At 46.6% G+C, this 23,782-nt stretch overlaps 1 protein-coding gene across 1 annotated transcript in view; it reads right to left on the bottom strand.

Annotated features, from left to right (window-relative positions):
- Positions 1-23,782, bottom strand: part of LOC115474187 (sodium channel protein type 2 subunit alpha-like) — a 335,664-nt gene that overhangs the window by 123,255 nt on the left and 188,627 nt on the right. The window contains 2 exon segments of the mRNA XM_030209540.1: positions 5,384-5,530; positions 5,532-5,559. Of these exon segments, the coding sequence (XP_030065400.1) occupies positions 5,384-5,530; positions 5,532-5,559 (175 nt within the window).

The following is a 23,782-nucleotide window of genomic DNA, read 5'->3' as shown; positions in this document are numbered from 1 at the left end:
CTTGTGTCTTCTCTGTTCTGCAAAGACACCTGGCCCCAGGTCACGCTGCATCATACTCCCAGATATTCCAAAGTCTGCACTGGGACCAGATGACTCTTGTGCAGATAGAGAACCCAAATTCAAGACTGCAAAAGTGTCATGAGCCAAGTAGTCATTTGACAACTTAACTGCTCCGACAAGGCCCTGATCAGCCAGTCACCTGGATAGGGATGCACTCTGATTCCCTCTTTTCTCAGGAGGATAGCTATCACATCATAACCATGGAAAAGGTTCTAGGCAACATAACTAACCCAGACGGCATCACTTGAAACTGTCTTGCACTAGACTTGCAAGGCAAAGAAAATGCCAGCATGGGGGCAAAAGAGTAACAGGCAAGTAGGCCTCCTTGAAGTCCAGCACAGCTGGATACAGCCCTGGCAGCATCGCTCCAGGAACCAGTCCACTACCTAGGGACTGGGGCCTACTCCAGTGAGTGCCGGGTGTTATGCCCTCCTACTATCAGGGATTTTTTTTTCCTTGAGTGAATTGAGAGAGAAGAGAGGATTCTAACTGCCAGTCTGTCCTGGCAGGAACAGTGTGTGAGAGCAAATTAATCCATTTTTACACTGGAGGGGGGGATGCTCCCTGATAGAAAGGCAGACAGATTGAATGAGCCAAATTTACACATTAGACAAATAATCCAGTACCCCTGCTCAGATTCTGGCTCTGAAGGCCACGTCAGCATGCTCTACCCCATGGCAGACGTGTGCTGATCTGCCAGACTGCCCCAGCCTACCTTAGCCAGGGGCTCCAGCATCTCTGCCATCGCCAGCCCTCTGGGTGCAACTAGAGGAAATTCCCTACTTAGTACTTTACAATAGCATTAGCCCTAACAAAGGGCATGAAGCTAGCCAGACCAATTGAATTAAATTATTATTGGTATTATCATTATTTATTTGGTATAGGTGCTACCAAATGTAGCACTTTTGGAAAGCTTGAGAGCTGCAGGGGAAGCCTGTGGGGAATACACCCAAACAGGATGAATAGGCAAGAGGAGTGGGGGGATGGGGACATGCATCCCTCAGGCAAGTTCCTGCAGGACCGATCCAAAGCTGCACACACTGGTGCTAAGAAGTGTGAGTGGGGGCTGCGGAGCCAAGCTCCAAGCTCAACCAGGTATAGTCCTGAGACTGTGATCTAGGAGAAGCTCTTAGGCTTGACCACACTGTGCGGCCACGACCAGCAGTGCAGGGAGCAAGGTCAGGACAGGAGCAGGTCAAGCAGACCCCGATGTTCCATTCTGCACATCCTTTAAAGCCACTGCACCCTTCACCAGCAGGATGAGTTTTTTGTTTGTTTGTTTGTTTTGTGCCTGCAGCCATCAAAGAATCAACTTAAGTTAATGTAACCCTCCCAAGCATGTTCTGAGCAATAGAAGAAATGAGAGTCATGGCCCAGGCCATCCTGGTACTGGAAATTGAAGGGTTCACTGAGCCAAAATGAGCTTGTGCATAGCCTCATGTATAGGGAACACTTTAGGCTGCTTCCAGTACACTAGACATCCCAGGAGTAGAAACTGAGGGATTTTGTGACTCCGAGCTATAAACATTCAGAGCCTCCAGAGCCTTAGTCATAAAGGAAGTTAATTCCTCCTTGGGGAAAAAAATGTTAACAGCTGTAGGATCAATCTCATCAGCCAGAATCTCTCCCTCCTCAACTCCTCCAGAAAAACAGAAGGTAGGGAAGCTGCTACCAAGCCTGAGTCAAACCAAAGGGACAATGAAGAAGCCAAAGAATCTGATACAGAGACAGGTTCCAAATGTCTCCGTTCACTCAGAGAATCCAATTGCAGAGGCTAAGAAGCATGCAAGGACCCAGAAACCTTCAACTGCTGCTGAGAGAAACAGGCAGAAGATTGCCCCCTTGATATTCAAAAGCATTTAACCAGCAGCATCGGCAGCTGGCTGAATAAATGTCCCATAACCGGCTATCCGGCGATATTCAGTGGGAGATAGCGGCTTGCAGATAGCTGGTTATATCGGCCGACATAACCAGCTATCCGCCGATTTTCAGCCCCATTTTAGCAGCTATATTTGGCCTTGTGAATAGGTGGAATATCTCTGGCCAGTTTAAACATAACCAGCTAAGTCTGAACATCAACTTATGTTATGTTCAAACTGGCCAAAAATAAACTGGATATTCAGTGCTGGTCACTGGAAATAGCCCGGCACTGAATATCCGGGTTTAGTGCTGACTGCTGTGGTCTAATTCCCGTGGTCTGAATAATGGCCCCTATGTATGCAGAGAAGACCTTTGCTGAATATAGGTTTGATTTATTTTATTTTTCTTTTTTTTTGCACTGAAAGAACCAGTGCTGGGAAAAAAGGCACCAGAGGCCCAGGAGTTACAATACAGTCAGAAACCTTACCAGAACATGTATAAGGTCCAGAAATATGCCCAGATTGAACAGCCAAATCATCCCGATTTAAAATGGCCATGGAAGCATGAAAAACAGTGTCAGAGAATGTCAGCTGCGGGGAGAGAGGCCACGATTGCACAGCGTGGGGAAACAACAGTTTGCCCGCCAAAAAGGCTGTTCCGCTGAAATGCCCTTGGAACACCTTGTCAACATTTCCCCAATGCTGCTCTCTGCTTTGCATATCAAGAGCAGCGCTGACAGAGCTCTACAGGCATCACAAAGAAAAAGCAAGTGAAACCAGGGGTAAGCGCCACGAAGGAGAAAAATGTAAAGGAACACTCACTAAATCTCCAGGAACAAGTTCTGACTCACCACTCTGGCCCAGGGGATACTGGTTGCAGCAGAGTCAACCCCGTCCAACATCCAAGTAGCCATATAAGCAGGCAAACCTGCTGTATTCCTTTTTCTCCTTTTCCCCTCCCTCTCTCCTCCCTCCCTCCCAGTTCCAGGGCCGTTGTCCTTCCCTTCCTCCCTCCCTTCTAGCTCCAGGCCCACTCCCTCTGATTTTTAAAAGTCATCTTCACTTACTAAGTCAGGGTTACAGCGGCGGGCAGCAGCGGTAAAACGCGTGCAGGCTCGGCCCTTCTCTCTCTTTCTCAGCTGTGGTCCCGCCTTGCGGAAACAGAAAATGAGGGCAGGGACACAGCTGAGAGTGAGAGAAGGGCTGAGCCTGCACGCGTTTTATCGCTGCTGCTGGCCACCGTAACCCTGACTTGGTAAGTGAAGATGACTTTTAAAAATCGGAGGGAGGGGGCATGGAACTGGAAGGGAGGGAGGGAGGGACGATGACACCCTCATGCGTGTGACGTCGCGTTCCTTTGCCTGGCAACTCTGCAGCGTGCCCTTCCCTCTCACTGTTCCGCCCTTGACGTCATCATGTTTTGATGCGAGGGCGGAACAGAGAGAGATAGTGACAGACTGACGAACCTTACAAACCCTTCACTTCAGTGTGCCACGGAGTCCGCTTCAGAACGCTGGAGGTGCAAATTATTATAGTAGATTAGCATAAACCACCTTATGCCCAACCTACTTTGCAGGCACGGACATTTACAGCAGCCATGGAGCTGGTATAATTGCTCAAACCTAGACTGTAAAAGAATGCACGTAGATTATAAAATCATATAATCTTTGTGCTTAACTGTATTCTCTACCCTACCTGCATGTATGTACCATGGCCTCTTGGCATACGCTTACAGAAAACTGTGTAGTCAGAAAATGGTTATGTGCCTCTCAATCAAATTCTATAAATAGCACCCAAAGTTAGGCATGCAGTTATAGAATAAGGTTAGTTATGCATGTAACATAATTAATTGGCACTAAACTAGCATATAATTGGTATTAACAAGAACTAATTGGTGCCTAGTCTGCCACTGCATGCATAACTTATGCCCTTATTCCATAAACAGCGCATCTAAATTCTCTTGTGCGCTAATGTAAAGTGGGCTATTAATGTGAGAGAGGCATAGGTGTGTCAGGGGAATTTCGACTATTATTGTGTGCACTTTGTAGAATAGCTGCATTTATGCACCCAACTGCCACATTTAGGCACCATCATTTATGGAACTTACATGCCTAAATTTTACGCATGAGTAAAAAAAAAAGGGGGGTGGAAATAAGAGGGTCATTGGCGAAATGGAGGCGCTCCTAGCATTTATGCATATTGTTACAGAATAACGGGGATACGAACCTAATTTAGCCATGCATATTTGCACTTCATTTCAGTTGGTGCAAATGGTTGTACCTAAAGTTAGGCACGAGTCCCAGGCGTCAGTGCTATTCTATAAACCACACCTAACTTTAAATGCAGTTTATAGAATAGCGCTTTTTTTAGCGCTATATTTAGACTTCACCCCTATGTGTCCACATATGCGTGTAAATGACTAGAACACCAGTACTGCATTCCTTCCACCTGAAACCATGCAGCTTCTCATAGAATTACCCTCTCACAGTCTGCATGTACTTCCTTTTATTCACATTGAGCAAAGATATTCCAGGCAGTAGAGTTGGGACAGGATTTTCACTTAATACAAATACTTTTGAAAATGCAAGCATACATATGTAAATTGACCAAGAGGATGCAATTTATTGTTCACAGGCAAACTTTCACAAGAAAGCAAACATAATTTCTTGCTAAGGATCTAATTTACAAAGTGTTTTCACCATAGGCACAGAAGGGGCAAAAAGCCTTAGAGTAAATCAGGTGCTACTGTGAGAGCTTCACTTTTCACATATCCTTGTATTCCATCTCCCATTCTCAGTTGATCGGCATAGGGATTATAGAATTTAAATATATAATTTGTTCAGCACAGAGATTTATTTTTGGTTTTGCTTTATAATTTTTACTGCCAGAAAACATTCACTTGTGCTAGCATATGGTAATCAAAAACCCTGCTCATCTATTGTACATTAACTTTAATATTCTCACTTTCATTTATTTAAAAAATTTATAATACGCGGCATCTAGCATTCTGGGTGGCTTACTTTTAGTTTTTGGCATCTGCAGCTGCATCTGCATGGCAGTTTACATTATCTCTAGAATCACAAATTAATATAGGATGAGAATGGTGATAGCTTTTCAGAAACCTGAGAAATCCTATAGGGTTCCTGTCAAGTATTACAACAAGGGAAATGCATTTTGATAAAGAATTAGGAGGAGATAATGTACAACAATTAACCCTACATCAATACTATCTGCCACATATTAAAACACCAGTAACATACAAATAGGATATATTAAAATGAATAGTCAATACAGTGCCGACCACAAAAATACTGGACATCTCTTCAGGAATCAGTATGTGTGTGGGGAGGAGGGGTAATCAAGCCAAGAATTGCCCATCAACTATTGGAATTAATAATTGGCAATGAGCACTATACATCAAGGTTAATATTTACTGAACAAGTTCTCTTTATTAGTATACTCACCAATCTGAAGGATCGGAGAACTGATAATCCTTCCACATTTGCAAGACCCAGCTCTACTAAACTTAGAGTAACAATAATACCATCAAATATATTCCAGCCTTCTTGGAAATAATAATAGGGATCTAGGGCAACTAGCTTTAAAACCATTTTCTGCAGTAAAGATCCCAGTGAAAGACCTGTATGTAAAAATAAATGCATTATTCAAATAATTCTTTTTATTTACACATGCTATACCACCATTAACTAACTTGCAGATCACAGCAGTTTGCATCAAGCTTACCAAAAAAGATAAGTAACAATAATAACAGAAAACGTCTGATATAATAAGTGCATTCATCCAGTTTCCTACATATCCTCCTTTATGGACTCTACTTTTAAAATAGTTTCATTTATATTGTTTTTGTGAAAACATGTTTTAATATATGGCTGAGCTTTATTCTATCTGGGCACTTAGTATACAGAAGTTTGTTATTATCACAGCAACAGTTGGGTTGAGTATACCATTCCGAATTTCCTGCTAAGCAGTTTCATTGTGCAGGGTGGTCCTTAGCCCACCTGTCACTCATGATTGAAAGCACAATATCATAACACCTCCTCACACAAGCAGGAATGCTAGTGGAAGACCCTTGTGCAGCTCAACTTTGGTTGGATATACAAAGAGCTAAATAACACCATTTATTCTTAGAAAAGGGAATAACTGAGAACACAGCAATGGCAATAAAGAAATATTTTAACCAGGATGTTCTAGAACCCTATCCTACTTAATGACTCTTTTATCAGATGTAATTCTGTAAAGTATTGTCTGCCTGGGTCTCCTGAGTGAGTGGGTGGGGGGGGGGGGGGGGGGGGGGGAAGGTACAGGCAAAGATCAAACTTGAATAAAAGAATACTAGAGATGTGTAATATCTATTCTCCTCATGTTTAAGTTCATCTCTGTGTCATATAATATGATTAAAAAATTACAGCACAGTAAGTTTGTCAACATTTTAATTTAGGCTACTTCTCTTTACAGAATGCAGGTCTAGCAGGGCAAATATGCATATATATGTTAGGTGTGTTACTTCCACCATCCTTAGAGCTGGTGTAAACGTTAGTGCCTAAATGCTAGACCCTACCTTTGTATAAGCACATTTAAGTGTCAGTTCACAGAACAGTGCATAGCCAGAATATTGACATTTATGTGTGTTAGGGTTAGATTCTTCTATATATGGTGCCTGAAAAATCTGCACTGAAAAAAAATATGCCTAGGCGTATTCTATACAGTAGACCTAAATTTAGGCATACTTTATAGAATAACCCCCAGATTCTATATAGCGCACCTAGAGATCTGTGCCAAACTCTATGCATATTTATAACAATGGGCGTAATTTAATTGGCTAAACAAGCTAATCAGCTTTGATAACAGCACTTAACAAGCAATAATAAACACTAATTGGCAATTAGAATTTACGCACACAACTCACTAAGTGTATTCTGTAATGAACTGTGCCTAAATTCTAATGTGTGCAGTTCAAAACGGGCATGGCTATGGGTGGGGAAATGAGCAGTTCATGGGCATTCCAAAATTTACATGTGCAGTTATAGAATATGGCCCAGTGTACATAAATCTACATGCAGGGGTTTAGGCCATGTTTTTGTTGGCCTATATGGACACGTGTTTTAGGCGCTGGGATTTCTGTCTAAGCGTATTCTATATACTGCATCTAAATCTAGGCACCATTTATAGAATACACTTAGGTGGAAACTTTTAACACGCAGATTTTTTAGGAACCATATACAGAATCTGGCCCTAAGCCTACATTTCTGCACAGATTACAGAATATGCAGAGTGTTCGTCCATGTGACTAAATTTAGTCACAGGCAGTTACGCCAAGTAAAACTTGGTGTAAATCCCATACATAGATTTGAGAAATGCCAACGACCCGCCCATGGCCATGCCCCTTTTCAACTATGCAACTTAGAATTTACACGTATTACGTTATAGAATATGTTTAGACAGTTTTACATGTAAACTCTAATTAATGCCAATTAGTGTCAATAATTGCTTGTTAAGTGGCAATTATCAGCGCTTACTGGCTTGTTACCTAATTAAGTTGCACGCACAAATCCGGAATATGACTGGATTTGCACACACAACTTAAGTTACACTATATAGAATCTCGGGGTAAGTGCATAAATACCTGTATACATGCTGGTATTCTGGTCATTTATGTGCATTCTTGGCACTGAATAGGCACCTCTTTATAGATTTATCCTCATTGCTTTCCAAGTATACCCCTGGGTAATTCTATAAGCATTTTCTTGAGTATGCAAAACACCCTAGTAGTGCTTATAAAATTGTCCCATCATATGCACATGATAGTCTATCAGTGCGGCAATTTGTTGTAAATCTTTCATTTGAAGCCCATGGATTTGCATTAAAGTTTGGCATGAAAATGCTAAAAAATTCAACATGCAGATTAAAGCACCACTTAATGAACGATTCAATACAGTTTACCATGGACATGATAAAAATGCCTCTGCTAGCATGCCCACACTATTATCATGCACAGAAGACCAAGAACACATTGACCCAATCGTGAGTAAGGGGCCCCTTTATTAAAGGGCATTAAGTTCTAATGTGCATTTAGAGTGTGAAAAACAGGCTACTACAAAATGCTGTAACCTGTTTTGCGGTATTTCCATTAACCACTAATTGTCTAACATAAGTTAATGTGGGAGCACTTTAAATGCTCCTGCACTGATATTTTTGCAGATCTTGTACGCTAATGGAAAAATTAGCACAGAGCCTGCAAAAGAAAAAAGCCCTGTTTTAGGGGCATTCTAGAAATGGGCTCAGTGCACAGGAAAGTCCTGTGTTAAAACGTACTAAGCCCATTTCTTAGGGCATCTTAGTAAAAGGATCCCAAGTTACTTCCTAAAGTTAAACAACACAGTATTATCACACAGAATTGTGCATGCTCCAAAGGATACACAATAAAACAAGTTGCAAGACTGTGTCTAAGGATCATAGTATAGAAATGTAACATAACAAACATGAGGGTGGGTTGTCATTGCTGAAGAGAGAAGTCGGTGAGCTGGTAAACTGCAGGAGGTAAGAAGATAGGAAACTGATGTGACTGTTTATCATCATTTATTTTCTGTCAGTCAAGGTCTTCAAAAAGCACTATGAAAGGGAAGAGAAGGGGGTATGGATAGGAGAGACCAAGGGATGAATCTAATCTCTCTACCTCAAAATCAGGTTATGTTGAGAAGATTCAGGTCAATATTCAAACCTCTTACTTGTATGCAGGACCATTGTGGGCTATAATTGTACTCTGTGAGACTCATCCAGTGGTGTCTCCTCACCTTGCAAACTTCGCTACTGCAAATCTAATATCTTGTAGATAAGCAGAGATGGTAGATTGTGAGTAATTTTGTGCTCTCTCAGTCCTTGGTGCAGTGCTGCTTTTACACATAGATGTTCTCAAAGGCTCAGTTTGGGTGGAGCTGGTTCGGAGTTGCAAGCAAGAGGTATACTTATTAAACATCAGCATACCTGCAGAGTATGCACATAGGTACCTCTATCTCATGAGAGCATTTATATGCTACTGGGAATAGTTTTGGGAGCCTATCAGGCTTATTTTTGAAAGAGAAGGACGCCCATCTTTCGACACAAATTGCAAGACGGGTGTCCTTCTCACAGGGTAGCCCAAATCGGCATAATCGAACGCGGATTTTGGGCGTCCTCAACTGCTTTCCATCGTGGGGATGACCAAAGTTCCCGGGGGCGTGTCGGAGGCGTAGCGAAGGTGGGACTGGGGCGTGCCTAACACATGGGCGTCCTCAACTGATAATGGAAAAAAGAAGGGCATCCCCGATGAACACTTGGACGACTTTACTTGGTCCTTTTTTTCTTATGACCAAGAAAATGTGCCCTAAATGAGCAGATGACCATTACTCCCCCAGTGGTCACTAACCCCCTCCCGCCCTCAAAAAATATTTAAAAAAATATTTTTTCCAGCCTCTATGCCAGCCTGAAATAGCATACCCAGCTCTATGACAGCAGTATGCAGGTCCCTAGAGCAGTTTTAATGGGTGCAGTGCACTTCAGGCAGGCAGACCCAGGCCCATCCTCTCCTACCTGTTACACTTGTGCTGGTAAATATGAGCCCTTCAAAACCCACCAGAAACCCATTGTACCCACATGTAGGTGCCCCCCTTCACACCTAAGGGCTATGGTAGTGGTGTACAATTGTGGGGAGTGGGTTTGGGGGGTTGGGGGGATCAGCACACAAGGTAAGGGAGCTATGCACCTGGCAGCAATTTCTGAAGTCCACTGAGTGCCCCCTAGGGTGCCCGGTTGGTGTCCTGGCATGTCAGGGGGGACCAATGCACTACGAATGCTGGCTCCTCCTACGACCAAATGGCTTGGATTTGGTCGTTTCTGAGATGGGCGTCCTCGGTTTCCATTATCGCCGAAAATTGGGGACGACCATCCCTAAGGTGGACCTAAATTTCGCAATTTGGGCGTCCCTGACCGTATTATCGAAACGAAAGATGGGTGTCCATCTTGTTTCGATAATATGGGTTTCCCCGCCCCTGTCTGGGGACGTCCTGCGAGGACGTCCTCAGGAAAGCTTGGGCGTCCCTTTTGATTATACCCCTCCACGGGGCCCTTTTACAAATTGGAGTTGCCACCCAGTTACCACGTGGCCCTTGCTGTAATTTCAATTTTGGCGCGCATCCACTACGCGCATCCCAAAAATATTTTTTAATTTCTGGTGCGCGTCAGCTACGCGCATCAAGTGGCATTTGATGCGTGCAGGTCATTACCACCCAGCTACCGCGTCAAACAGCTAAGTCAATGGCTGGCGGTAAGGTCTCAGACCCAAAATGGACATGCACCAATTTTCATTTTGCTGCATGTCCATTTTTGCCAAAATTTTAAAAAGGCATTTTTTTGTAAGTGTGCTGAAAAATAATTCTGCGTGCTTTACTACTGCAGGCCATTTTTCAGCGTACCTTAGTAAAAGGACCCCTATGTTACCTTTAAAATGTAGGAATAAGAGTGGGTTTTTTTTCTATTTTTATGGGTGTTGTCTTACAAGATTATCCACCACACATCTATGGGAAAAATGATTAGTATATAGGTCCCTAAATCTAGTATCTCTTAGCACTGCTAGTGCTTCCAGTATGCTTTCAATATGGCTTTGGAAAATGTGAGGTCACAGTATATACTAAGATCTCCAATTCCGTGGGTTAGAAGCTGACCTCACAGTGATTCTTTACTTGTCGATACATGAAATAACTTTCCACTAAGCCTCTCATAGCAGAGCTTTGTCTAAACTTCTGGTTCCTACTGAGACTGACACAGGTTCCAAAGCCTTGTCCTTCTATACAATGGGGTTGTTGAATAATCCTCAATGGAACGCCCATCATAGAACAACTGTTATTTATTTGAATTTAATTATCCACTGAATCATTACATATCCCACTACAAGATATAATAGAACAACTTTAAAATACAAGACTGATACAATATTAACACAAAACTTTATAACTGACTGTTCATTCAATACATCTTGTCTAACCTTTTAATTATCACTGCCATAAATCTGGTAAGTACCTATTCAGTAAAAATTCAACACAAATAAAACAAGATTTTTAACTGACCTATGATGAATATCTAGCTGTTGTTGTTCAAACATAAAGGATACGTGGAGGGGCATAATCGAACGCGAACGCCCATCTCCATGGGCGTCTATCTCCGAGGACGGTTACGTGAAGGGGCGGAACAGACCGTATTTTCCAAAAAGATGGGCATCCATCTTTTGTTTTGATAATGCGGTTGGTGCCGGGCAAATGCATCAGATTTGGGCAGATGGCAGTTGAAGACGTCCTTCCCTGCAACGGCAGTTGAGAATGTCCAAAATGCTTCCAACACCTTCTTTATTTATTTGGATTGTGGATCACAAGTGGCAGCAGTGGGATTTGAACCACCCACTGCGGGATTGCTAGACCAGTGCTCTAACCACTCCTCCACTCTACTTCCTTGAAATGTGGCTGTCCCTGTAGGGGGGCAGTTCAGGATGTCCAAAATGTTTGAAAGAAGGACGTCCATGCCTTCGCTATGCCTCTGCTGACACACATATATCTCCCCCGCCCAGGGACCTACATACTGCCCCCCCCCCCCCCCACAGTGATGGCCAAATTTCAAGGAAGTGGAATGGAGCAGAGGAGTGACAGACTGGCCTAGTGGTTAGAACACTGGTCTAGCAATCCAGAGGTGGCTCCCACTGCTGCTACTTGTGATCCACAATCTAAATAAATAAAGAGGGTGTTGGAAGCATCTTGGACGTTCTCAACTGCCGTTGCAGGGAAGGATGTCTTCAACTGCCGTCGCAGGGACAGAGGCATAGTGAAGAATATACTCTTAAAAATAAAAGTTTGTAAAGTTGTTTTTTTCCGGTGGGAGGTGGTGGGACTTGTTCGTGAGAAAAAAGGGTCCACAAAAAGCGGACCAAATTCTCGCTTCTGGCGCCCTTCTTTTTTCGATTATTGGCCGGGGGCGCCCATCTCTCCTCAGCCGATAAACACGCCCCAGCCCTGCCTTCACCACGCCTCCGACACGCCCCTGTCAACTTTGTCCGTTCCCACGCAGATTGCAGTTGGAGACGCCCAAAATCGGCTTTCGATTATACCGATTTGGGCGCCCACAGGAGAAAGGCGCCCATCTCCCGATTTGGGTCGAAATATGGGCATCTTCTCTTTCGAAAATAAGGCTGATAGGCATATGCAACTGACTTAACTATGTTCAAACTGATATTCAAAGTGATTTAACCAGCTACAAACAGCTCCTGGCCTGTTGAATCGCCTGTTCAGGGCTAACTGCTAATTTTCAGCAGTACTTAACTGGCTAATACTGCTGAAAATAACCGTTTTGCAACCAAAGAAAAAAAGCTGGGCCTTCAAGACTGAGACAAACAAGAGTCCTTTTATCCTCTAACTGACGGCGGTCATCATGAAAATGTGGATACTTGTGGACACTTACGTTTGCTTTTCTTTGGGAGACATTATTACAGCAAGGAACCTGTTTTTATAGTGTTCCTTTTTTTTCTGTGCCTTTAAGAACATTGTGACTTTGGACCCCTGACGCAGGCGTCTTCACGTCAAAACACGGCCCGTGTCGGGTCTTTCAGAATAAAAGGACTCTTGTTTGTCTTAGTCTTGAAGGCCCAGCTGTGCTTTTTTCTTTGGTTGGTTGTGCTTAGGTACTGTTTCACCCTCTCTTTTGTTACCTAATAACTGTTTAGCACCACACTTAAAAACGGCAATTTTGGGGGAGTTCCAGGGTCAGAGTCGGCACTCGGCTGGTTAAGTGCTGATTGGGCGGGTATGATAATCAGTTAATTTTAGTCAATTATCTTTAAGAACATAGTCAACTACGCCTAACCAGATAGATTTTCCACTGAATACTTTCTACTAATGAACAACCCTATTGATGTTCCCATGTAATGTGCATGTCTAGAATCTACATGACATTGTACTTTCTTCTTTGTAACCTCTTGTGGAACTTGTTGCCTCTCCCCCCCCCCCCCCACCCCAATCTGGAACCAAGCTACAGCAAATTCAAGCTAGCTCTTAAAATTCATCTGTTCTCAGGGGAGCAAGATGGTGTCGGGAGAGGATGTGCGCTCCTGAGCTCCCTACTCCAGCAAACGCCGACGAGTGAGATTCCTCCTGCCCCTAGAGAATATGGGCAAGAGGAAGGGGAAAATCGGGCGACTAGTCTCCTCCACCCCCGAGGGTCCCGCTTACCGCCAGCAGACGCTGGAAGATTGTGGAGTTCGGAGACAGGAACAACAAACACCCGTGTTGGTTGGATCCGAGGTTTACTCGGATCACAGCGTTGAAGCGGCGTCATTGAGTCCGCCCCTGCTGGCCATTCCACCCCAACCCGGAAGCAAACCGAGGATGGCAGAACTGCTGCAACAAACTATGCCTGAGGAGCTGAGCTTGATTGCAGCTGGAGGAGGGCCTGCTGATGCCTCAACCCCTGTAACATCAATGTTGGGAGGTGGAACGGTGAGTGATCCGATTCCTGCCACTAACATAGGGTTTGTTTCTTCGGGGGCTGGAGGACTGACAAAACCGGCTATAGTCATAATGGACAATCTGTGGGAGGCAATTCAGGGATTGAACTCCACCTTTTCCCAAGCTATAAAGACTTTTACCGAAGAAGTTTCTTCATTAAAACAAAGACAGGATTCAATAACAGCAAGAGTACATGAAAATGAAGGAAAGATTGCACTATTAAGTGGAGAGATTAAGGATTTACAGAGTCAAACAGGAACAATTATCAGAGACAGGGATATTCTAGTGAAAAAACTAGAATATCTTGATAACCAAGCCAGAAAGAATAACTTAAGATTCTTAAAATTTCCTCAAATTCCAGTACTGTCTCCAACTGATATGGTGAAAAAATATCTTAGAGAAATCTTGCTAATTCCAACAGAAGCTATTCCTCCTATTACTCGAGCCCATAGTATACATGGAATTAAATCCAAAGGCTTGGAACTTCAACCTGGACTCAATATAACTGATCTCTTGGAAAGTTCACTGGAAGTGGTTACTCATCGATCTACCTTATTAGTTTCATTTGCATTTGAATCCGATCGCAATAACATTTTCAGACTATATTTTAAACATTTGAATGACACGTTCTTGGGTGAAAAGATACAAAATTTTCCAGATCTAAATAAGGACACGCAGAAAAGACGAAAAGAATTTATGATGTTAAAACCTAGAGTGCTCGCACTAGGGGGCACCTACGTTTTAAAGTTCCCATGTAGGTGTCTTATATCTATTAATAAAGCGAATGATACTACCTGTAGCAGGTGTTCTCCGAGGACAGCAGGCTGATTGTTCTCACGACTGGGTTGACGTCCACGGCAGCCCCCACCAACCGGAACAAAAACTTCACGGGCAGTCCCGCACGCAGGGCACGCCCACCGCGAATGCGCGGCCGTCTTCCCGCCCGTGCGCGACCGTTCCTGCTCAGTTGAATGACAAGCAAAGGAATGAGGAAAACGCAACTCCAAAGGGGAGGAGGGAGGGTAGGTGAGAACAATCAGCCTGCTGTCCTCGGAGAACACCTGCTACACGTATGTATCATTCACTTTCTCCGAGGACAAGCAGGCTGCTTGTTCTCACGACTGGGGTATCCCTAGCTCTCAGGCTCACTCAAAACAAGAACCCAGGTCAATTGAACCTCACAACGGCAAGGGCATAACAGAAATTGACCTACGAAGAACAACTAACTGAGAGTGCAGCCTGAACAGAACAAATCGGGTCCTAGAGGGTGGAGTTGGATTCAAACCCCAAACAGATTCTGCAGCACCGACTGCCCGAACCAACTGTCGCGTCGGGTATCCTGCTGGAGGCAGTAATGTGATGTGAATGTGTGGACAGATGACCACGTCGCAGTCTTGCAAATCTCTTCAATAGTGGCTGACTTCAAGTAAGCCACTGACGCTGCCATGGCTCTAACACTATGAGCCATGACATGACCCTCAAGAGCCAGCCCAGCCTGGGCGTAAGTGAAGGAAATGCAATCTGCTAGCCAATTGGAGATGGTGCGTTTCCCGACAGCGACCCCTTTCCTATTGGGGTCAAAAGAAACAATTGGGCGGACTGTCTGTGGGGCTGTGTCCGCTCCAGATAGAAGGCCAACGCTCGCTTGCAGTCCAATGTGTGCAACTGACGTTCAGCAGGGCGGGTATGTGGTCTGGGAAAGAATGTTGGCAAGACAATTGACTGGTTAAGATGGAACTCCGACACCACCTTTGGCAGGAACTTAGGGTGAGTGCGGAGTACTACTCTGTTGTGATGAAATTTGGTATAAGGAGCAAGAGCTACCAGGGCCTGCAGCTCACTGACTCTACGAGCTGAAGTAACTGCCACCAAGAAAATGACCTTCCAGGTCAAGTACTTCAGATGGCAGGAATTCAGTGGCTCAAAAGGAGGTTTCATCAGCTGGGTGAGGACGGCGTTGAGATCCCATGACACTGCAGGAGGCTTGACAGGGGGCCTTGACAAAAGCAAGCCTCTCATGAATCGAACGACTAAAGGCTCTCCAGAGATGGCTTTACCCTCTACACGATAATGGTAAGCACTAATCGCACTAAGGTGATTCCTTACTGAGTTGGTCTTGAGACCAGACTCTGATAAGTGCAGAAGGTATTCAAGCAGGTTCTGTGCAGGGCAAGAACGAGGTTCTAGGGCCTTGCTCTCACACCAAACGACAAACCTCCTCCACTTGAAAAAGTAACTCTTTTTAGTGGAATCCTTTCTAGAGGCAAGCAAGACCTGGGAGACACCCTCAGACAAACCCAACGAAGCAAAATCTACGCCCTCAACATCCAGGCCGTGAGAGCCAGAGACTGAAGGTTGGGGTGCAGAAGCGCTCCGTCGTTCTGCGAAATGAGAGTCGGAAAACACTCCAATCTCCACGGTTCTTCGGAGGACAACTCCAGAAGTAGAGGGAACCAGATCTGATGGGGCCAAAAAGGCGCTATCAGAATCATGGTGCCGTGGTCTTGCTTGAGCTTCAGTAAGGTCTTCCCCACCAAAGGTATGGGAGGATAAGCATACAGGAGGCCGGTCCCCCAATGGAGGAGAAAGGCATCCGACGCCAGTCTGCCGTGTGCCTGTAGTCTGGAACAGAACAGAGGCAGCTTGTGGTTGGTCTGAGAGGCGAAAAGGTCCACCGAGGGAGTGCCCCATTCTCGGAAGATCTTGCGTACCACTCTGGAATGGAGCGACCACTCGTGCGGTTGCATGACTCTGCTCAGTCTGTCGGCCAGACTGTTGTTTACGCCTGCCAGGTATGTGGCTTGGAGAAGCATGCCGAACTGGCAGGCCCAACGCCACATCCCGACGGCTTCCTGACACAGGGGACGAGATCCGGTGCCCCCCTGCTTGTTGATGTAATACATTGCAACCTGATTGTCTGTCCGAATTTGGATGATTTGGTAGGACAGCCGATCTCTGAAGGCCTTCAGTGCGTGCCAGACCGCTCAGAGCTCCAGGAGATTGATCTGAAGATCTTGTTCCTGGAGGGACCACAGCCCCTGGGTGTGGAGCCCATTGACATGAGCTCCCCACCCCAGGCGAGATGCATCCGTCGTCAGCACCTTCGTGGGCTGCGGAATTTGGAATGGACATCCCAGAGTCAAATTGGTCCGAATGGTCCACCAGTGCAGCGAATTGCGGCAACTGGGGGACAGGCGGATGACATCTTCTAGATTCCCGGTAGCTTGACACCACTGGGAAGCTAGGGTCCATTGGGCAGGTCTCATGTGAAGGCGAGCCATGGGAGATGGGACTTTGCGTAATTTATCACAAACCCCAGCAGCTCCAGGAGGTGAATAGTGCACTGCATGGACCGGAGAGCTCCTGCCTCCGATGTGTTCTTGACCAGCCAATCGTCGAGATACGGGAACACGTGCACTCCCAGCTTGCGTAGGTACGCCGCAACCACCACAAGACACTTCGTGAACACCCGTGGGGCAGAGGCGAGCCCAAAGGGCAGCACACAATACTGAAAATGCCGTGTCCCCAGACGGAATCTGAGATACTGTCTGTGAGCTGGCAGTATCGGGATGTGGGTGTAAGCGTCCTTTAAATCCAGGGAACATAGCCAATCGTCTTTGTGAATCATTGGTAGAAGGGTGCCCAAGGAAAGCATCCTGAACTTCTCTTTGACCAGGTATTTGTTCAGGCCTCTCAGGTCTAGGATGGGGCGCATCCCCCCTGTTTTCTTTTCCACAAGGAAGTACCTGGAATAGAATCCCTGCCCTTCCTGCCCGGGTGGCACGGGCTCGACCGCATTGGCGCTGAGAAGGGCGGAGAGTTCCTCTGCAAGTACCTGCTTGTGATGGGAGCTGAAGGATTGGGCTCCCAGTGGGCAATTTGGTGGAGTGGAGGCCAAATTCAGGGTGTATCCGCACCGCACTATTTGGAGAACCCACTGGTCGGAGGTTATCAGAGGCCACCTTTGGTGAAAAACTTTCAACCTCCCTCCGACCGGCAGGTCGTCCGGTACGGACACTTTGATGGCGGCTATGTTCCCATGGATCCAGTCAAAAGCCCGTCCCCGGCTTTTGCTGTGGAGGCGCAGGGGGCTGCTTAGGCGCACGCTGTTGATGGGAATGAGCGCGCTGGAACTGTTCCTGTGCCTGAGGAGGCCTTCGGGCCGGCTGGGTGTACCTACGCTTGTTGTAGGCGTAGGGCATAGCCTGCCTGGCCCGGGAAAAACGTCCACCTGCTGAGGTGGATGCTGAAGGTGCCCGGTGGGAGAGCTTGTCGAGGGCGGTTTCTCGCTGGTGTAGTTGGTCCACCAACTGCTCGACCTTCTCGCCGAAAATATTATCCCCCCGGCAAGGGACATCCGCCAGCCGTTGCTGGGTGCGGTTGTCCAGGTCAGAGGCACGCAGCCATGAGAGTCTGCGCATCACTATACCTTGGGCCGCAGCTCGGGATGCCACATCACAGGTGTCATAGATACCCCATGATAGGAATTTTCTGCACGCCTTCAGCTGCCTGACCACCTCCTGAAAGGGCCTGGACTGCTCCGGAGGGAGCTTGTTGACCAGGTCCGCCAGTTGCTTCACATTGTTCCACATTTGGATGCTCGTGTAGAGCTTGTACGACTGGATGCGGGTCACGAGCATGGAAGATTGGTAGGCCTTCCTCCCAAACGAGTCCAGAGTGCAAGACTCCCGCCCCGGGGGCGCCGAGGCGGTATCCCTCGAACTCCGTGCTCTCTTGAGAGCAGAGTCCACGACCGCCGAGTCATGAGGCAATTGGGGCCGCATCAACTCTGGGTCAGAGTGGATCCTGTATTGGGACTCCGCTTTCTTGGGGATGGTGGGGTTAGATAAGGGCTTCAGCCAGTTCCGAAGCAGTGTCTCTTTGAGGACATTGTGCAACGGCACCGTGGAAGACTCTCTAGGTGGTGGTGGATAGTCGAGGACCTTCAGCATCTCAACCCTCAGCTCATCCACAGAGACCACGGGGAAGGGAATGCAAATAGACATGTCCCTGACGAAGGAGGCGAAGGAGAGGCTCTCAGGAGGCGAGAGCTTCCTCTCTGGTGAAGGAGTGGGGTCGGAGGGAAGGCCCTCAGACTCCTCTGAGGAGAAATATCTGGGGTCCTCCTCCTCCCCCCATGAGGCCTCTTCCTCGGTGTCGGACATGAGCTCTTGCAGCTCTGACCTGAACCGGGCCCGTCTCGACTGCGAGGAACCATGTCCTCGACGGTGGCGTCGAGCGGTGGACTCCCACGTCGGTGGGGATGAAGCTCCCTCCATCGACGTCGATGGGGATTCCACCTGCGTGGCGGTCGACACCGGTGCCGCAAGCGGCGTCGGTGTCGAAGGCCTCGGCATCGGGCTGGAGCACGCCGGCGCCTCCATCAACGGCACCGGGGGCGCAAGCACCCCCGGTGCCAGCAAAGCCTGGCGCATCAGCCCTTCCAAAATCCCTGGAAGGATGGCTCGGAGGCACTCGTCAAGGCCCGCTGTCGGGAAAGGCAGGGGGGCCGGTGTGGGTGTCGGTGCCGGAAGCTGTTCAGGTCCAGGAGACGGTACCGAAGCACCCATGGACTGACGCAGCGACACCTCTTCGACCGAGGGGGAACGCTCCTCTCGGCACTGCCGCTTCCTCGGCGTCGAGTCATCTCTGGAGGCGCCGGAGCTGGTGGTCCCATGCGCCGTGGGCGACCGATTGACAGTGCTTTTTGGCTTTCTTTCGGTGCCCGTCATCGGCACTGGGTGGTAGAGATGAAGAGGAGGTAGAACCCCCCGACCTCGAGGAATCGGGTCTGACAGGGTTCGGTCCCGATGGCCCTGGGTAGAGGGAGTGGCCGGGGCCGATTGCCCGCGCGGCCGCTCACCCCCGCCGTTGCCGGCTGACCGGCGGGCCAACGGTACCTGTACTCCTGGGGTCGGTGCCATCGTCGGTGCCGATTTCGTCGACATCGTTACCGGTACCGAAGATCCGGTCAAAGTCGAGGGGCCGGCGCAAGTTTCAAAAAGACTGTCCCGAAGAAATTACCTCGCCACCTGTGTCCGCTTCCGCAAGCCGAGACACAAGGTGCACGTCTTGGTATTATGCTCCGGCCCAAGGCACTGGAGGCACCAAGCGTGGGTATCGGTTTGCGAGATCTGCCGGCCGCACCAACCACACTTCTTGAATCCGCTCGGGACCTTCGAGGACATCGACGGAAAAATCGCGTCGGCGAAATCAAAGTCGTCTATGGTGGCGGTGAAAAGCACACCCGAAAATAAACCACCGCGTGGCCACAAGGCCGCAACTAGGCGCCCCGCGGCTAAAGGCGACGAGGGGACAACCTTTTTTTTTTCCCGAGGAAAAAGAAACGCGAACGCGTACAAAAGAAAGAGAGAACTCAGAGAAAAAACTTGCGGCTAGGCCACAAACCGGTTTCCAGGGCTGACAGAGAGACGATAACACGTCTCTCTCCAGCGCGGAATCGAAAAAAACTGAGCGGGAACGGTCGCGCAATGGCAGGAAGACGGCCGCGCATGCGCGGTGGGCGTGCCCTGCTTGTGGGACCGCCCGCGAAGTTTTTGTTCCGGTTGGTGGGGGCTGCCGTGGACGTCAACCCAGTCGTGAGAACAAGCAGCCTGCTTGTCCTCGGAGAATTTTAATTACCTTTTCTTAGACCCAAAGAAAATGTCAGAGTTTATAATGTCAAAGGAAAAGGATGTAGTTCCAACCTGAATTCCAACACAGCTAACGTTGTGTATACTGCTAGCGGGTCGATTTTGTGTTCTCCTCTCTTTTTTTCATTTTTTATTCTTCTTTCTCTTTTTTTCCAGATCTTGCTCCCCAAAATTGTGGTCAAATATAAAAAATTTAATTTCCTTTAATCCCAATTGGGAATTGTTTTTGTTAGTTCCTTATTGATTATTTTCTAATTCTGAGCATTTATATGATATGAATGTAAAATTATATAATGGAATAAATAAAAATTTAAAAAAAAATTCATCTGTTCTCACTGGCATTGGAAGCAGCTTATGGGGATGGAGTGTGGCTTGGTCCTGCTGGGGTGGTGGATGGTTACATATCTGTGGACTTCTAGCTCCTGCTTTCCTCTCTTAACACTATTCTTCTATCCTTTCCTATTATCTACTGGAACTCTGTTTCATTCTTCTTTCTTATGTAGTTTGAAAACCACTTTGACTTGCTTGACATGAAAGGTGGTATAATAAATTCAATAAACCATACACCTAGCCAGCCAAAATTTGACCAGATAACTGTGGCTGGGTTTCCTAGGCTAAACTTAGCTGCCTAATGCTGAAAATCAGCAGGAGAAAAGAAGAGATTTAGTAGGCATACCAGATAGGCTATCATCTAAAATATGTCTGAAAACTACAGAAGATAAATAAATGCTATATAGAGTAGGGAGTTGATTATCCAAATTAACTAGTGATTGGTTTAGTGAGGATGATCAATATTTTGGATAATCAAATGTTATGAAAAAGTCAATCTACAATCTTTCAATTTTTCCAAAGATAAAGGCTCATTAAATAGTGCAGCCAGAACTAAATGAATTGAAATGAGAGTGGTTAAGGAGAAAATTGCATTTAACTGGGAAACACATGTCTGGATAATCCATGGATAATGTACTGTAATTTAATTGATGAAGAGCTTCTGAGATGCGTGCTCATAGACGCAGATAAAAGTATAAGTGGTGTGTCAGTGTATCTTCCCTCTTATATGGCTCAAATGTCTTTTTTTTCAAACTGAAACAAATATACATTTTTATTAGCAACTATAGGGCAACTGTCCCCTTTCACAATAGCTAATACTTGCAAATATTCTACTTTATATACACACAGACATACACACATATATACATATACATACTGGAAAATTATAGTAACAACATCTTCGTAAGTAATATGAAAAAGTGCCCTCTCTCTATCTCAATGACCTATCCTCCCTCCTATCACCTCTCTTTGATTCTCAGTTCTATCCTATCAAAACTGTAGTTATTTTCTTATTTTTATTATAGACTGACCTCTTTTGTACTGTACATCAAATTTTAATAAAACTTGGCAACATCTGAGGCCTTTGGCCGAAGAGAGAGTCAGTCTACTGCCCCCATGAACTTTATATGGCATTACCATGGAGGAAGCTGAATTAACAGTGTTTGTTCAGCATCTAAAATGCAAAGTAGCAGAAGGTATACATTCTCCATCTTTAATCGAAGTACTAGACAACTGCAATGTGGACATTTCCCCAAATGTCAATGCCCTTTTAAGAGTACTTATCACTCTGCTGATGTCAACTTGCACTGTGGAACGACTGTTTTCAATTGTAAACAGGCTCAAAATGGCATCAAGAGCCTCAATGACTTCGACGCTTGGCTCACCGTCTTTCTTGATCCCGCATCTCCATCCCTCATTCTTGGCGATTTTAACATTCACGTTGACAACCCATCCAACTCCTATGCTTCTAAATTCCTTACTCTGATATCCTCCTTTAACCTCCGACTATGCTCTACCACCCCTACTCACCGTGATGGCCATTGTCTCGACCTCGTTCTCTTCTCTTCCTGCTCACCTTCCAATTTCTGTACCTCAGTCCTTCCTATCTCAGATCATCACCTAATCACCCTCACACTTCATCACCCTCCCCCTCAACCTCGCCCAACTATAACCACTGCCTTTAGGAATCTCCAAGCTGTCGACCCCCCTACCCTATCCTCTCACACCTCCACTCTCTTCCCTTCCATCTCGTCTTCTGAATCTGTCGACACGGCTGTCTCTACCTACAATGAAATTCTCTCCACTGCTCTGGATACCGTAGCACCATCTGTCTCTCGCCCCACTAAGCGCATTAATCCTCAGCCCTGGTTAACCCCTTGCATCTGTTACCTCCGCTCCTGCACCCAATCTGCTGAACGACTCTGGAGAAAATCTCGCACCCTGTCAGATTTCACCCATTACAAATTCATGCTATCCTCCTTCCAGTCCTCCCTATTCCTTGCCAAACAGGAATATTATTCTCAATTAACCAATTCTCTTGGCTCCAACCCTCGTCGCCTCTTCGCCACCCTCAACTCCCTACTTAAAGTACCCTCCGCTCCCACCCCCCCTCACTTTCTCCTCAAACACTAGCTGACTACTTCCGCGATAAAGTACAGAAGATAAACCTTGAATTCACTTCCAAGCCTTCTCCTCCCTGTGGCTTCTTAACCCACTCCCTCAACCAACCTCACCTGGCCTCCTTCTCCTCCTTCCCTCAGATCACCGAAGAGGAAACTGCTCGCCTTCTTTCTTCCTCTAAGTGCACCACCTGTTCCTCTGATCCCATTCCCACCAACCTGCTTATCAACATCTCTCCTACAGTTAACCCCTCAATCTGTCACATCCTCACCCTCTCTCTCTCCACTGCTACTGTCCCTGACACCTTCAAGCACGCTGTAGTCACACCACTTCTCAAAAAACCATCACTTGACCCCACCTGTCCCTCCAACTACCGCCCCATCTCTCTTCTACCCTTCCTCTCCAAATTACTTGAACGTACTGTCCACAGCCGCTGCCTTGACTTCCTCTCCTCTCAGGCCGTCCTCAACCCGCTTCAATCCGGCTTTTGCCCACTACACTCAACAGAAACAGCACTCTCTAAAGTCTGCAATGACCTGTTCCTTGCCAAATCCAAAGGTCACTATTCCATCCTCATCCTCCTCGACCTATCTGCCGCCTTTGACACAGTCAATCATAAGTTACTTCTCGACACACTGTCCTCATTTGGATTCCAGGGCACCGTCCTTTCCTGGTTCTCCTCGTATCTTTCCCAACGCACCTTCAGAGTATTTTTTAATGGCTCTTCTTCCACCCCCGTCCCGCTCTCTGTCGGGGTCCCTCAAGGATCTGTCCTTGGACCGCTTCTTTTCTCGATATACACCTCTTCCCTGGGCTCGTTGATCTCATCACATGGATTCCAGTACCATCTCTATGCTGATGACACCCAGCTTTACCTCTCCACTCCCGACATCAGAGTCGAAACCCAGGCCAAAGTTTCGGCCTGCCTTTCCGACATCGCTGCCTGGATGTCCAACCGGCATCTGAAACTGAACATGGCTAAGACTGAGCTCCTCGTCTTTCCACCTCTTCTCCTCTTCTCCTCTTCCCCCACTTTCCGTCTCTGTTGACAACGCCCTCATCCTCCCCGTCTCTTCAGCCCGCAATCTCGGAGTCATTTTCTACTCCTCCCTCTCCTTCTCTGCCCATATCCAGCAGATAGCTAAGACCTGTCGCTTCTTCCTCTATAATATTAGCAAAATTCGCCCATTCCTTTCTGAAGAGACCACCCGAACCCTCG

This window comes from Microcaecilia unicolor, chromosome 7 (genome assembly GCF_901765095.1).
Source record: "Microcaecilia unicolor chromosome 7, aMicUni1.1, whole genome shotgun sequence".
NCBI lineage: Eukaryota > Metazoa > Chordata > Amphibia > Gymnophiona > Siphonopidae > Microcaecilia > Microcaecilia unicolor.
This window is presented reverse-complemented; position numbering and strand designations above follow the sequence as displayed.